This window comes from Echeneis naucrates, chromosome 22, assembly GCF_900963305.1.
Source record: "Echeneis naucrates chromosome 22, fEcheNa1.1, whole genome shotgun sequence".
In the NCBI taxonomy this organism is placed as follows: Eukaryota; Metazoa; Chordata; class Actinopteri; order Carangiformes; family Echeneidae; genus Echeneis; species Echeneis naucrates.
The window spans coordinates 18,669,723-18,683,397 of record NC_042532.1 but is presented as its reverse complement, the minus strand read 5'-3'; the positions used below and the strand labels follow the sequence as shown (position 1 = coordinate 18,683,397).

The 13,675-nt window shown below is 42.8% G+C and overlaps 1 protein-coding gene across 1 annotated transcript; it reads left to right on the top strand.

Moving 5' to 3' along the window:
* Nucleotides 1-220: 220 nt before the first annotated feature.
* Nucleotides 221-11,330, top strand: psen1 (presenilin 1). Its single transcript, XM_029493723.1, has 11 exons — nt 221-345; nt 2,011-2,096; nt 3,996-4,345; nt 4,895-5,036; nt 5,975-6,042; nt 6,160-6,380; nt 7,224-7,322; nt 7,904-7,996; nt 8,084-8,257; nt 8,983-9,101; nt 9,303-11,330. Exons 2-11 carry the CDS (start codon nt 2,061-2,063, stop codon nt 9,456-9,458), a joined length of 1,458 nt encoding a protein of 485 aa, XP_029349583.1. The 5' UTR covers nt 221-345; nt 2,011-2,060; the 3' UTR covers nt 9,459-11,330.
* Nucleotides 11,331-13,675: the final 2,345 nt, after the last annotated feature.

The window sequence follows — 13,675 nt, the reverse complement described above, 5'->3', positions numbered from 1 at the left end:
GTTAAATTCCCGACTGAACTGCGAACCGCGAAGGCGACATGATTATTTCACAAACGGTTATTTTATTCTGTCGCTATTTTTTTAGTATGTTTTATCCGAATAAAAATTGATCTCATTATAAATAATATATTTAATTTTTTTGTGAGAATAATTTTAACGTCCACGGAACGTCGTTCGGACCCTGAACGTGCCTCGGGGCCGAACAGCAGGAAGTAGCTAGCTTCGGTTTACACCAGCGGCCGGATGTCCAGAGAGAGCACAGGGACAATAAAAAGGCAGAGCCCCGGTTTTTAAAGCTGCTCCACGACCACACATTTTAGAAAACCCCTCAGTTTATCAACAAAGGTAGGTTCTGTTCGTGGAAGTGTTTCATTTGTGTCCTCTATCTGCTCGGAGGGGGGAGAGTAAAGCCCCGTTAGCCACGGTTAGCGCGGCCGCTCTGGATTTATGACATTTGGGGCTAACTCGCCGTGTAGCGGCTCGATGCCTCTGAACAATAACTTAACCTTTAGATAGTTTCCAAATCATGTTACCAACACGTTTTATCAAAATGAATATATATAAATGACCCTTTTCTGCTGTGACGAACAAATATATGGTTTCCCGATGCAGAAAGAGGAACGTGGATGGTTGGTGTTAGTTAGCTCCAAATGGTTTCTCATTTTTCAGTCAAACTAAAGTCCACAACATGAGCTTTAATGATTTATTCATTTACTCCATTCACCAGCATCTATATATATTAATATATATTTCCTCAGGCAGTCTCTGGTACTTCATTCACCCTTTCTGCTGTTTTAGAGGTAAATTTTATACCACTTAAATATGATGGCTGCCTTTAATTGTTACATTGCAGGTGGATATTTTCTTTAGAGCAAAATAAGGCACTAATTTAAAGTGCAATACCTTCCAAGGATTATGATAATTTACAATTTAGAAGCCTAGTCAATTTTTTTAGATGTCAGTGATGAAGTTCAAAAACTTTCATTTAAATAAACAGATATTTGAAACCAAACTTTTAATTTCTTTTCTGTCTCACTAATCAGATAGACACACACATTGAGCTTGTGATGGCAAAGTAAGTTATCAACCCAAAGTTGGTACCAATCTGATAATGTTAAACACACTACAGCACACTGAAAGAGTTACTGGACACCATCATCAAACCTCCTGTAGTGAAGACCGCCATACTAATTTATCATTTGTAGTTTTTGTATGTTTTAGTACGAGTAACTACTCGATCTAATGTTTAACTTTGAAGAGCTGCACGATATTTGCAGTTTCAGTCAAAAACAATGAAAAAATGTGTTTTCCAAGGGGCAGTTTTGAGTAACAGGGTAGCACAGCAGCATGTAGCTTGTATACTACCCACAGACTGGTAAGTAAAAAACGAGGTTCCTCAGCTTGTTATTTTCTGTTTAGCACAGTTTCATGTGCTGCTCTGTGTTATTGTCTCTCCACTGCAACTCAGGCTGAGCAAGGAAACACAAAGATGTAATTTCATATTCAGAAGAGACCTGACACTTAATTCACCTTATTCAAGACTGCTGAAACCTGATAATGTCAGCTTTGGCTGGTCTTCAAAAATGTTTTTGAGCAGAATGAGGCCTGTGGGTTTTATAGATTCACTTTGTTCCTGGAAGAATAATTTCAGCAAATGGTGACAGTGTCAATTACAGATAGTTTTATCAGCGTAGCACAAACCTTATTTGTTTTAGATAGCAGTTGATCCATGGGAATTTAGACCATCTGCACTCTTTTCTGTTTTGTATCTGACCTTGGTGTAATTTCTTGTAACCGTAACAGATCTGCAGAATGGGATTCTCCATTTTGTGTCTCAATTGTAACTCTGTTAATTCAATTTCATATCACAGATTTTCCTCACAGGGCTTTACAATCCCTCTGTGTTTGCACCTGTAATTCAATTTAGTCTCAATGATATGCTGATATTCCTTTTATTGCAGCTATTTCTGGTGCCATAGTTCAGCATTGTCCCCTGCTGTCTTTCACCAGGGCAGAACGATTTGGTTTGCATGTGAGGACAAGTGTCTGCCGAGCCAACCATGGCGAACAATGCAGAGGATGTTGAAAACAACATGGTGAGTTCAGAAGAATGCGTCATAGTTGCTTGATCACCCTATCTGTCCCGGTTAATGATTAGCCTATGTTTCAGTGTCACGTCAGTGGTCTGGTTCTGAGTCAGTCTGTGATGCCATACACTGTGGAGAGCTTTCCGTCCAATAACTGTGTTTTGATTTGGCTTTGTGTCAGACATAATTATTATAGATGCTTCTGTTCTCGTAAGGAAATATGATTTAAATCACTAAAGATGAAAGAGCATCATGAATATGAGTCACTGCCTTTGCTTTTATGCATGTTACGCCCACTGTAAATAAGGGTGTAGCCTCCCATGTATATGGGAAAATTCAAATTCTCATTCACTTTCCCAATCCGTTTCACAATCCTAAAGCATGTCCAGAGTTTTGTGTATGTCATAACAGAACATTCCAGCCAGAAGTCTCACTCTAATATTTCTGTCTCAAATGTTAGATTGTAGTAAAAAGGTTATTATGAGCTCAGGTCAGTTGGGTGTTTAACACAAATTTTAATATCCTATTACGGTATCACCACCGTCAACGAACGGTCGGCTTGAAACTAATTCATTAATGCAGCCTGTGGTTCTTGTGTCCTTGGTACTAACGTTGGCTTTGTTCCAAGGACCGAGAAACAATGCAGCGTACCACACACTGAGGTCATTTTGTACAGCAGCTTGTTTAAAAAGCTGTTTCAGCTTTTCACTATTCAGATCAGTCTCTGGAGATCCCTCCTGTCTCATTTCTGTATACCTGATGAGATTGCTTCATGTCTCGGCCGGTGCGTGTCTCGACATGCCTGGCAGTCTGACAGTTTTAGTTCACTAAGTCTCCTTGAAATTTCTCTTTATTTTTGTCCAGATGGAATAGGTTCCCCTGGGTGGGTGGGAGGGAGCGCTGTGTTGTTGTCCTTGGAGGTGCTGGTGTAGTGAGTGTAAATGTGCCTGTAGCACAGATGTCCTGATAGCAGTTCCCTCCCATGTTTGTTGTTGGTTTCTATGCATTTTTGCCAGTAAAAACAGTTGATCTACTTACATGAATGTTTTGCCACCACATATGTTTAACCCGATTTTTCAAGATCAAATAAAGATCGGTCTGGCATTGAATTCTAAAAAATATGAGTTCTCAAATTTTCACAACCTAAGCATAGAATAGATGGAGCAGATTGCAAAAGGATGAAGAAAACTTGTGATGCACATGTTTAAGGGGCCAACCATTAACTGCAGTGCAATATTTCACAAGTCTCTGATGCTTGCTAAATCTGTGAGTCTTGCAACACCTCCAGTTCTCTGTGGCTCACAGTGTGGTGTTTGTTCTGAGCAGTGAAACTTGTCTAATTGAAAGAAAAGAGAAATCTTGTGTTGCAAATCAAATCTTGTCACTTTTGCCAATCCAATTAAATTAGTCAGCAGCCAGGGAGCTGTGCTGCATGATAGTCCCCCCATCTCACCGTTCATTTCTTGTTTCCTGTCATTACCATACTTTTCACATGAAGGAATTTTAACACATCAAAAATACCATATTAACATCTCCAATTACATTTGCAAAACTGGTAGTTTGTATGATTGTTTTTCTGGCTGATTGTGGTTTATTACATGCTTCAGAGCATGGACTCACAGGAGGCAGAAACAAGTTGGCAAATAAGGCAATAAATCAGGTGGATAAAGATGGGAGGAGCATTACACACCTGTATGTTACGGTAAATGTCAGGATGTCCAAAAAGTTTTATGGTCTGTCATTCAGTGAAAAAGAATATATTGGACTAAGCTTTTAAACATCTTTGAGTAAATGTCTGTCTTGTTTATCTAATTATATTTATGTGCTGTTAAAGGTACTACTGTAGAACTTCCCAAACAGCAAACACTGTAAGTAAATACTAAATAACATGTCTTTCCATATTGACAGAACCAACAGGAGTCCAGCACGGCCCCTCAACCCACCCAGCAGCCCCAAGAAGGTGGGACAACCAGAGCACGGTCCAGGGGAGGTTCAGCAGCTGGAGGAGGATCCGGTGATGGAGGAGGAGGAGGCGGCGGCGGAGGCGGAGGCAGTGAGCCGGAGCAGAACGGGCAGCCTCCCACCGCTCACGCTCCACGTGTGGTGGAGACTGAGGATGACGAGGAGGAGGAGTTGACCTTGAAATATGGAGCCAAACACGTCATCATGCTGTTCGTTCCTGTCACCCTTTGCATGGTGGTTGTCGTGGCAACCATAAAGTCTGTCAGCTTCTACACCCACAATGATGGACAGAGACTGTAAGTGTAATGACCCTTATCGGTAAAATGATGGGGAAATTAAAAGGGAACTCATCTGCACTGCTGCTGCAGTTCCACTAGGTGGCGTAAATGCAGTATGCACAGTATCTTTGTTTCATTGTTTGAATATGAAGACATTCCCGATCATTTGGCAGACTCTAATCTGACTCAGAGCACACAAACATAACCTTTTTATTTTTGAAGCTCTTATCCAGAGAAAGTCACCCCACACAGCACAGAGCAATATAAGAGCAAATTACATTCATCAGTTTCAGATAAGATTATCCTTTATTTGATACAGCAGTTCAGTACACATACAGTAAAAAAAGGAGATGGATAAAAGAGAAATAGAAGAAATTAATGGATAAAAATATTTATAATATCGATGTCAGTCACTAAATATCAAGAGCCACAGTGAAAGCAACTGCAAACATGGAGAAACGTTCCGATACTGCAGCCCAGAGGATTTCACATCGTCATCATTGTTCATTTAACGTTTTCTTTGCTTTGCTGTTTAACTGAGTCATGCCACTGAAACGTCTTCCTCAGGATCTACACGCCTTTCCCTGAGGACACAGACACCGTAGCACAGAGAGCCCTGAACTCCATCCTGAACGCCACCATCATGATCACTGTCATCATCGTCATGACTCTGGTGCTGGTGCTGTTGTACAAGTACCGCTGCTACAAGGTACGGACTAACACTTGTTGCATCGCACATGCTGTTTGTTTTAATTCACTGCAGACGTGAACAAAGTGAAGCGCTTAGTCTGTTAAAACTTTAAACAAGGATTTCATAGGAGACTTCTTGTCATTGTAGGAAACGCTTAAGTTATACTAATAACATTAAAACTGGTAACTCTGTATCCGAGATCCATCATGCACAAAGCAGCTCTGTGTGTGATTTGAGATTTCAGATATTCTAAATGCCCACAATTACCATCTAAAGTTGTTCTCAGAAGTGTGTGACATAAGTGAAAGGGAATGCTTTGACTGGTGGAACACAGGTGCACCAAACACAGAAATTAAATTTCTTTAAGGAGTGCCAGTTCCAACCTCCCGTCCTCTTCTTTGCTCTCTGCGTGTTGGGACACTTTCATGACCTTACTGTGACACCTGAATGGTACAAAGTCACCATTAATATTATTAGTAGCACCTGTGATCTCCAGCTCTGACAAGCCAAAACGTCTGCTGCTAAAAAGGTCCAAATGAATGATGGAGCTGTGCTGCACCAGTGCTGATAGAATAGTCGGGAAGATGTCAATAAGGCACTTTCTGTAAATCTGCACAGTCCCAGGTGGAGGTCTCATCATCCAGATTAATTGCAGAAACCCTGTGCAGACTTAGAATAATGACTGTTGCTCCAGATCGTTAATGGTTTGAACACTAAATCCATTAAAGTGCTATTAAAACTAGACACCTGGAGCACCAGACAGGTGGGGCCAAACACATCAGGACAATGGGTTTTCACTTTGTCCAAACTCTGACGACATTGAATTACACTCTGCGGTACACCCCACCCATCTGCTAGTCGTGGCAGCTTAAAACAAACACTAGTAACAAGTATTTGCAGGTATTTGCTGAAAGAGTGCTGTACATTAAATCCCATGTCTCCGTGTGTCATGACAGGTGATCCAAGGCTGGCTCTTCCTCTCCTCTCTCCTCCTGCTGTTCTTCTTCTCTTACATCTACCTCAAGTAAGCCGCACCACCTCACATTTTATCTCTGTTTCCAGATTCAAGTGGTCTGATCCTTAAAGACAATATGAGAAGTCTGTCCACATGTTCCCTTCATGTCTGTAATTTGTCTCACAGAGAGGTTTTCAAGACCTACAACGTGGCCCTGGACTACTTGACTCTCGCAGTAATAATTTGGAACTTCGGAGTGGTTGGCATGATGTGTATTCACTGGAAAGGACCTCTGCGGCTCCAGCAGGCCTACCTCATCATGATCAGCGCTCTCATGGCTCTGGTTTTCATCAAGTACCTGCCAGAGTGGACCGCCTGGCTTATATTAGCTGTCATATCAGTCTACGGTAAATCTTCTTTTCTCATCCTCCTTTTACTCTGACCCTTTGTGCTTCTGGGGACGAAAGCTTAAGCCTTGATGTTTTTGTCATCTGGTTCCTGTTAGTGCTCGAGGAAAAAGGGAAAACTCCAAATGTATAATCTAACTTTCTTTCTAAATTAGAGCACTGATGTGCTGAGTCATTTTATTAGAGGAAAAGAAGCCGTGGAAAAGTATTTTAGCTAGGAACGACATTTGAAACAAAGTGTAGTTAATTAAAATTAAAATCGCAGCACAAAACCTTCAAATGGAAACAAAATCTACAAAGTCATATTGTGACTTTTGTGTGCTTGTTTATTGTAAGTTTCTTTTTTTTCCCTCAGATGTATGTATATATGCAATGAGGAGCTATAGATGTCATCATTAGGCAGCAGAAAGGGAGGATATGTCTCACGACCCAAAGCCTTCACACAAATTCTTTTTACGGAAATGTGCCATGAAAGACGAATCTACAAAGAAAGGAAGTCCAGGGGAAACAAAGTTAGAAGCTGAACTCAAAACTGCTGCCCTGCCAGCAAAAACAGCTCTTTGGTCAATGTTTCCTTCCTGCTGAGAGGCAGAGATAGTCACTCAGAATCGTTTGGATATTATTGTAGGTGATTATATCTGAATTATAGTTTGGTTTTATTAGATATACTGGATCAGTGTGGATAAGAGGAGCAGGCCACATCCATTAGACAAGTAAATATTTACACTACCTGTATTTTCACTGAAGTCCCGTTCTCCTGTTGTCACAGGTGTCATGTCCAGCTGCTGTTTTTGGCTTCTGCCTGTCGACTCACATCGCTCCTCTGCCTTCTTTCCCTGTCAGATCTGTTAGCGGTGCTCTGTCCCAAAGGGCCTCTGAGGATCCTGGTGGAGACGGCTCAGGAGAGGAACGAACCCATCTTTCCAGCTCTCATCTATTCCTGTAAGAGACACTGACTTTACTAACATTTATTTTTCATGAAACAGGTTAGACTCATGAAATACTGGATCTCTGTGCTTTAACATTTAATCTCACACTGCTTTGACTTCAGCTTGACTGTTGAACGAATTATCAGCTTTACGTCACAGCGATTCCATTCACTGCTTGTAAATAAAATACTTCCCATTTAATTTCTGCTATAATTTCTTGAGGTGCTATTAAAGTGCTCAGACGTCAGTTTGACACCCCATTTGAAAACTCCTTTTAGACACCAACATCTTTTTTCCGGGGAAGTGTCTGATCTGACTTTTTACTCTTGAACCTTTTCCACACACTCAACAGAAACTGCAGTTATTTGAAATTACACTTTTGGTGTTTTCACTTTAACTGGCATTTGAACTCTTATCGTTTCCACAGATTTAATTTTGACTCACACTTTGATCTTTCCCAGCTTTCACCTCATCAATCACTTCAGTTTCTTTCTATATAATTATCTGTCAATATTTTAAAACCTTCTTGCTGTTTTAAAACCTTCACTTGGTTTTTCTTTCCCTCTTGTCATACAAAACTGGCTTCTTCTCCAGCAACGATGGTGTGGCTTGTCAACATGGCCGACACTGACAGGCCGAATAGGAACTCAACAGAGGCAGCTTCATCTCAACAAGAGCCTCCACAACGTGAGTGAGGTGTACAAGTGTTTATGCGGGTTAAACCAGTGACCAGATGGTTTTTATTTTAGTCTGACTGATGTCACTTGTCTGCAGCCGTGGCGTCTCCTGCCCCCTCCAGTCCGTCACAGGACGACGGAGGCTTCAACTCTACCTGGGTTAACCAGCAGCAGCACCAGCTGGGACCACTCCATTCCACCGAGGACACCAGGCGGGAGATCCAGCAGATGCCTTCCGCTCGTCCTCCTGCTGAGGACGATGATGAAGAGCGTGAGTTCCGACGTTATTCAGTTTGACTTCTCAGTGTTTCTGTAACTTACTCAGGCTTTAAAGTTGTGACATATGTCTTTCTTTGATCCTATCATGCAACTGCTGCACTTATTGTCTTTAGACTCACTGCTAATAGTTCTTTAAAACACATCATAGCTTCTCTTTAATTGAAAAATCAATATTGAATCCACACTTGGCACTATCATAAAAATGTAAGCTATTGTGTTTCTTTCCTGTGCCACCATCCAGCCAAAAAACTATGAATGCTGTTAAAAATAAAACCAGATCATCTATACCTCCCATCTCTAATATGAAGACCAGCTCTGTAATTCACACTCGTGAATTCCCAGATTCCTTGAATGTCTCCTCCTCAGTGTGTAATCATCAAACTTCAGCTCTTTCTCCCCCAAACACATAAAACGTGTAGGAATGTTTTTATGTGCTGCCTTCTCTGTGAAGTGTGAGAGTGACTCCACGTTCGTCTGTGGACTGTTTTTAGTCGGAGCAGATTAGGAAGCAATTATTCATTGCAATTGCTAGGTTTCACGTCTGTATTATTTGGGGGGCCGTGCTCTTCTCTAACCTAAAGCCTCAGTAAATACGGGGTCGGAGATCTTGTTTTTACAGTAATTACAGTTGAGAAAAGATTTCTTCAGGGGCTGGCGGGTGTTGGGCTGAGGCGAATCCAAATCCACCCTGACTGTGGTGTCCTCCTGTGTTCCCAGGGGGAGTCAAGCTGGGCCTCGGAGACTTCATCTTCTACAGCATGCTGGTGGGAAAGGCCTCGGCCACAGCCAGTGGCGACTGGAACACCACACTCGCCTGCTTTGTAGCCATCCTCATTGTGAGTGACCACGGCTTGTTATTTTGGTGTCAGCCTCAAGACACCACAACCTCATCTGTGTCTCTCAGCCCATTATCTAACCCCAGCTTATGTGAACCGCTTGATTGTATAACAGGCCCCTCCAGAGCTGATCCTGTTTGGTACACAATTGCTCAATGTGTGATTTCCTCTGTTTTATTTTGTCTGCGTCTGCCCCCGCAGGGCCTGTGTCTCACCCTGCTCCTCCTCGCCATCTTCAAGAAAGCGCTCCCGGCTCTTCCCATCTCTATTTTCTTCGGCTTGGTCTTTTACTTCGCCACCGACAACTTGGTACAGCCCTTCATGGACAAGCTGGCGCTGCACCAGTTCTACATTTAGCAGGTCGCTGCCTTGATAACCCTCACCCACACAGCTCTCTGGCTAACAACACGAGAGCTGTCCCTTCGCAGCCGGGGAACAAAGGGTGGTGCTGGGCGATGGGGGCCTTCCTGCCCCCGCATCCCTTCTTAGCAGCTCATGATGTTCGTAGGACCTCAAGTTGTTTTTGTTCCACCTTTCTTTCTAGCGCAGAGAGAGAGTATTCCCCACAGCAGCTGTTCTTAAATATTTTATTTCCATTTTAAACCAAGAAGTGACATTTCTCTCTCACCATGGGACCTCATCTTCAAATCTTCATCTTCTTGGCCGCTCTCAGAGCACAGTCTGAGAAGTTGGTGAGAATGATTTACCTTTATTTAACAAGGGAAGCGCCACCAGAGCTCGTCTGCTCCTGTTCTGGCAGAGCCCTGTTTCAGTTCCACACACCCTCAGATCTGGGAGCTGCTCAGTACAACCAGTCTTCTGCAACCGGGGCTTTACAGTAGGTGCCTTGCTCGTGGACACCTCATCACTAGCTGTTGAACAAAAGGAAGACAAAGACGGTTTGATTGAATCTCCCCTTAAAGACTTTAGCAGAACACCTTTCCAGTCACAGGTCCGATGTAACGGCTTGTGAGCTGCCACCACCCCCGAAACCTAATCCCTTATTCAGAAAGCCTTCATCGAAGTAATGGACATTCAGTGATGATATCGATTATAGATGGATAAGTGTGTAGATTGAGCCATCAATCACCAGAGCGTGCTTTCCTCACTGCTGTTAAGAATGATCAAGACCTTTTTTTCACCTTAAGACACAAAAACCAAGCATTTTACACTGAGCAGGATATTTTAAACATGTGGATCATTTAAAGTTCAGTCTTTTAGTGACCGTCTGACTTCACCGTGTGTCTGGCCCTTGATTTCACCTCAGATCACATTTGAATTCACAGCCTGCAGAGGGAAGAAAGTGGAGACACTCACAGCTGAGACTTGCCTGCCGTGTTAGCCATGTACTGTCAGCCACTGAGCAGCTCTGCTGGAGCAGTTGGAGGTTCAGTGCCTTGCTCAAGGGCATTTCAGTAATAGTCGTCGTCGTCGTCGTCATCGTCGTTGTTGTTATTGTGGGACAGAAACGTGCTTTTCATTCTCTACCCTGACAGAGATACAAGATTTTTATCTTTTTTTTTTTTGTCTTGTTTTGTCAACCTGTCCAGGGATTGTAACCTGTGATCGTCTGGTCACAAACTCTGAACCTTTAGGCTATAGCTGCCCTCATGATGCTCGCCTGGTGCTGTCTTGAACTATGCCACATCCAACACTAAAATTATTTAGTCTATAAACAAATACCTTTTGTGTTGTTTTTGTTTTTCAAGATATGCACAAAATAAACTTTGTACTTTTTGAAACATGGGGGTAAACAGACAATGAGGACACAAACAAATAAAAGTTTGGTGGGGGGGGGCACACTCAGTGGTGATAAACGAGGGAATTGTAGATCTAGTGAAATTTGATACTTGAATTTGTGAAAATTTTTGGAACGTGTTATCTCCTGTCCTCTTCCATTGTTAGTCTAACTGACTTTAATAAAGTTAAACAAAGCAGAAACACTTAGATGTGTATGAACCCAAACTGTGTGGCTTCTCATATATGAGATGATGCTGAGACAGAGTAAAGACGAGCTGCACTGATTGCTCTTTTGTTGTTAGACCTGAGTTTCATGCTTGCAGAGAAAAGAAACCAAATGGGAACAAAATAATAATAATTGTTCTTTTGTTTTTTGGGGTATGTTGGCTGACTGGCCTTTTTCCTGTCCCTCACATGCATATGTGCGTTATGCAAGGTTATTCGAATCGGATTTTGTTCTTTTTTTTAAATAAATACTGAAACTGTAAATAGTCTCTCTTTATTGTTTCACACGCAGATTCTCAGGTCTCATTTCTGTCTCAGCCTGGTGTGGAGCACAATAAGGCACTTAACAGGCACTTCGGTTTTACTGCCTTCACTTTTGATGCCAAGTGACGACTGTTTTTTGTTTGTTTGTTTATTTTTTTCCTCCCTTTAACCCAACGAGAGTTCAACTGTCCCTGAAAGTATAGAAGTTAGGAGAGCACAGCGAGGCCTGTACCCTGACAGCCATAGAGAAATTGTAGCTAGTAAAGTCATGCAGTATGGTAGTAAAGAATTAGAAGCTTAAATACCTCATAATCCCACCAAATTATGTTTATACAGTAGAAAATGATCAGTGGAGCTAAGGCTTGCCCCCTTGTTACTCAGAGGTCATAGGTCACACTCAGGGCTCCAGGACCTGCATGTTTAATGCTTCCACACAGTGACAAAACGCTGCAGTCTCTCATGCTTCATCTGCACCAATTTCCTGTGAACAAAGCATCTCGGCTGACGGTGGGAACATTGTGGGAATTCCTCTGCATTGCTTATGCACTGGCATCCCGCGCTCGCCGTCCCCTGATGCCAGCTGGCTGACGGGGGACGCTGCTGGCACGACGCCTGGAGCGCTGGATGCATTCGCTGTCACCGTCAGGACTGTTGAGCCCGAGTGTTTGGCCTCATACTGCGACTTACCTAACCAGCCCTCAGCCAGGCCTCAGCCAGGCCTCACCCCGGGGAACCATGGCACAGCTCATTCTTTAAGACCTTACATCTGTTCAGATTATGTTACACTGTGCACTTGAAACTGGCTCTCTTTCCCAGACAGTATTAACTGGGACAACACACTGAAGTCTGCTTTATTTTGTTTCTGTTCTTGCAGATGTTAAGTTGGACACAAAGGTCAAAGTTCTCAGTGGGATTATTTGTCGTGTTGGAGTTGAAGTACTTCAGCACCTGTTTTATAGCAGAAATCCTTTTTTTTTTTTCTCAGTGACAAATAGTGTATGGGCTGTCACATTTTCCAAATGAACTGAAATGCATGAATGAAATGAACGAACAGGCGCTCAGATAAATGTTCTTTCTGTCCACTCCTGATTCATGACGGCCTTAAAGCTCATTTGCTGCAGCGTGAACTGATTTAATCTGTCGGTCACTGTCATCCTGTGTATAAAGGACTTAGGAAGGAGACATTTTGACTAGGTGTGACACGTCTGTGCGTTGGAGGCTTCCCAGGATAGCTCTGCTAAGAGGATTACCGTGCAGGGAGGGATGTCCGCTCCATGTGAGATATGTAAGGAACTGAGGATTAGACTTCAGTAATCGCCGCAGAGAGCCAACAGGCATTTGACGACAGTAGAGGAGATACAAAGCTTGGGCAAAAAGAGCAAAAGAAGTCTTTCAAGGTGAAGAACGCATAAAAAAGAAGATGTCCAAGGACAAGCTGGAGAGCCTGGTGAAGCGCATGGAGGAGACGCTCTCAGAGATGGAGCAGCTGAAGCTTCACTGCGGGAAGCAGAGCGAGGAGCTGAGCCAGCTGGTGGTGGAGCTCCGGAGAGAGAACCAGGAGCTGGTGGAGAAGTTCAACCAGCTCACTGCGGAGATGAAGGAGGCCAAGGAGATCATAGACCAGCTCCAGGACACAAAATACGCCTTTAACGCAAAGGAGAGGCAGGCCCAGAAGCTCAGCAGGCAGCTGTGAGGGCTGGCTGAAGGTGGATGAGCGGAGGGAAGCTGGTTGCAGCAGATTTCTAAAGACTGGGTGGGCACCGAGGCTAAACTGGGCGCAGCTGTTTTCTTAAACATATAGGAAGAGCCTTTTTTTTCTGTCTCTGTGTACATTCTAGGTTCAGAAGATGATGGGTATAAAGTTTAGTAATTTGAATGTTAACTTAAATCCTGCGGCTCACGGCTCCTTTTAAAACCAGCGTTAGACTTAACAACCGGGAATCACAACTGTCAGAACTGGAGGTCTCTAAGAAAAGTGGATGTGGAAAATGTGGAATCTGGTGAAAAAGCAGATGAAGATCATGCAGACAACATCATGTTTATGAGGTTTCCATCATTTAAAAAAAAAAAAAGATGTCAAAGATTTTATTTGTCGACAGCCACTGGATATTATTTCAGTGACCACACAAAGTGGGTGGTCGCCTATTTTTGGACTTTGAAGAGTCTAAAAATACCCGATTATCCCTTCAAGTCCTCAACCTGCACAGATCTTCCACATTTGGTCAGACCAAGACAAAATGTGTTAATGAACATGAGATGTTGCTGGTGTTCAGTATGTTGTTGTATTTTGTTGTTCTTCAGATCAACTCATTTCTTATCATGTACTCGTTTCTTTTGATTTACGT

Coding starts and splice junctions, on each gene's coding strand:
- psen1 (XM_029493723.1), top strand. CDS start 2,061: ATGGCGAACAATGCAGAGGATGTTGAAAACAACATG. Junction 6,043..6,159: donor TTCTCTTACATCTACCTCAA/GTAAGCCGCACC, acceptor TTTGTCTCACAG/AGAGGTTTTCAAGACCTACA. Junction 8,258..8,982: donor TGAGGACGATGATGAAGAGC/GTGAGTTCCGAC, acceptor CTGTGTTCCCAG/GGGGAGTCAAGCTGGGCCTC.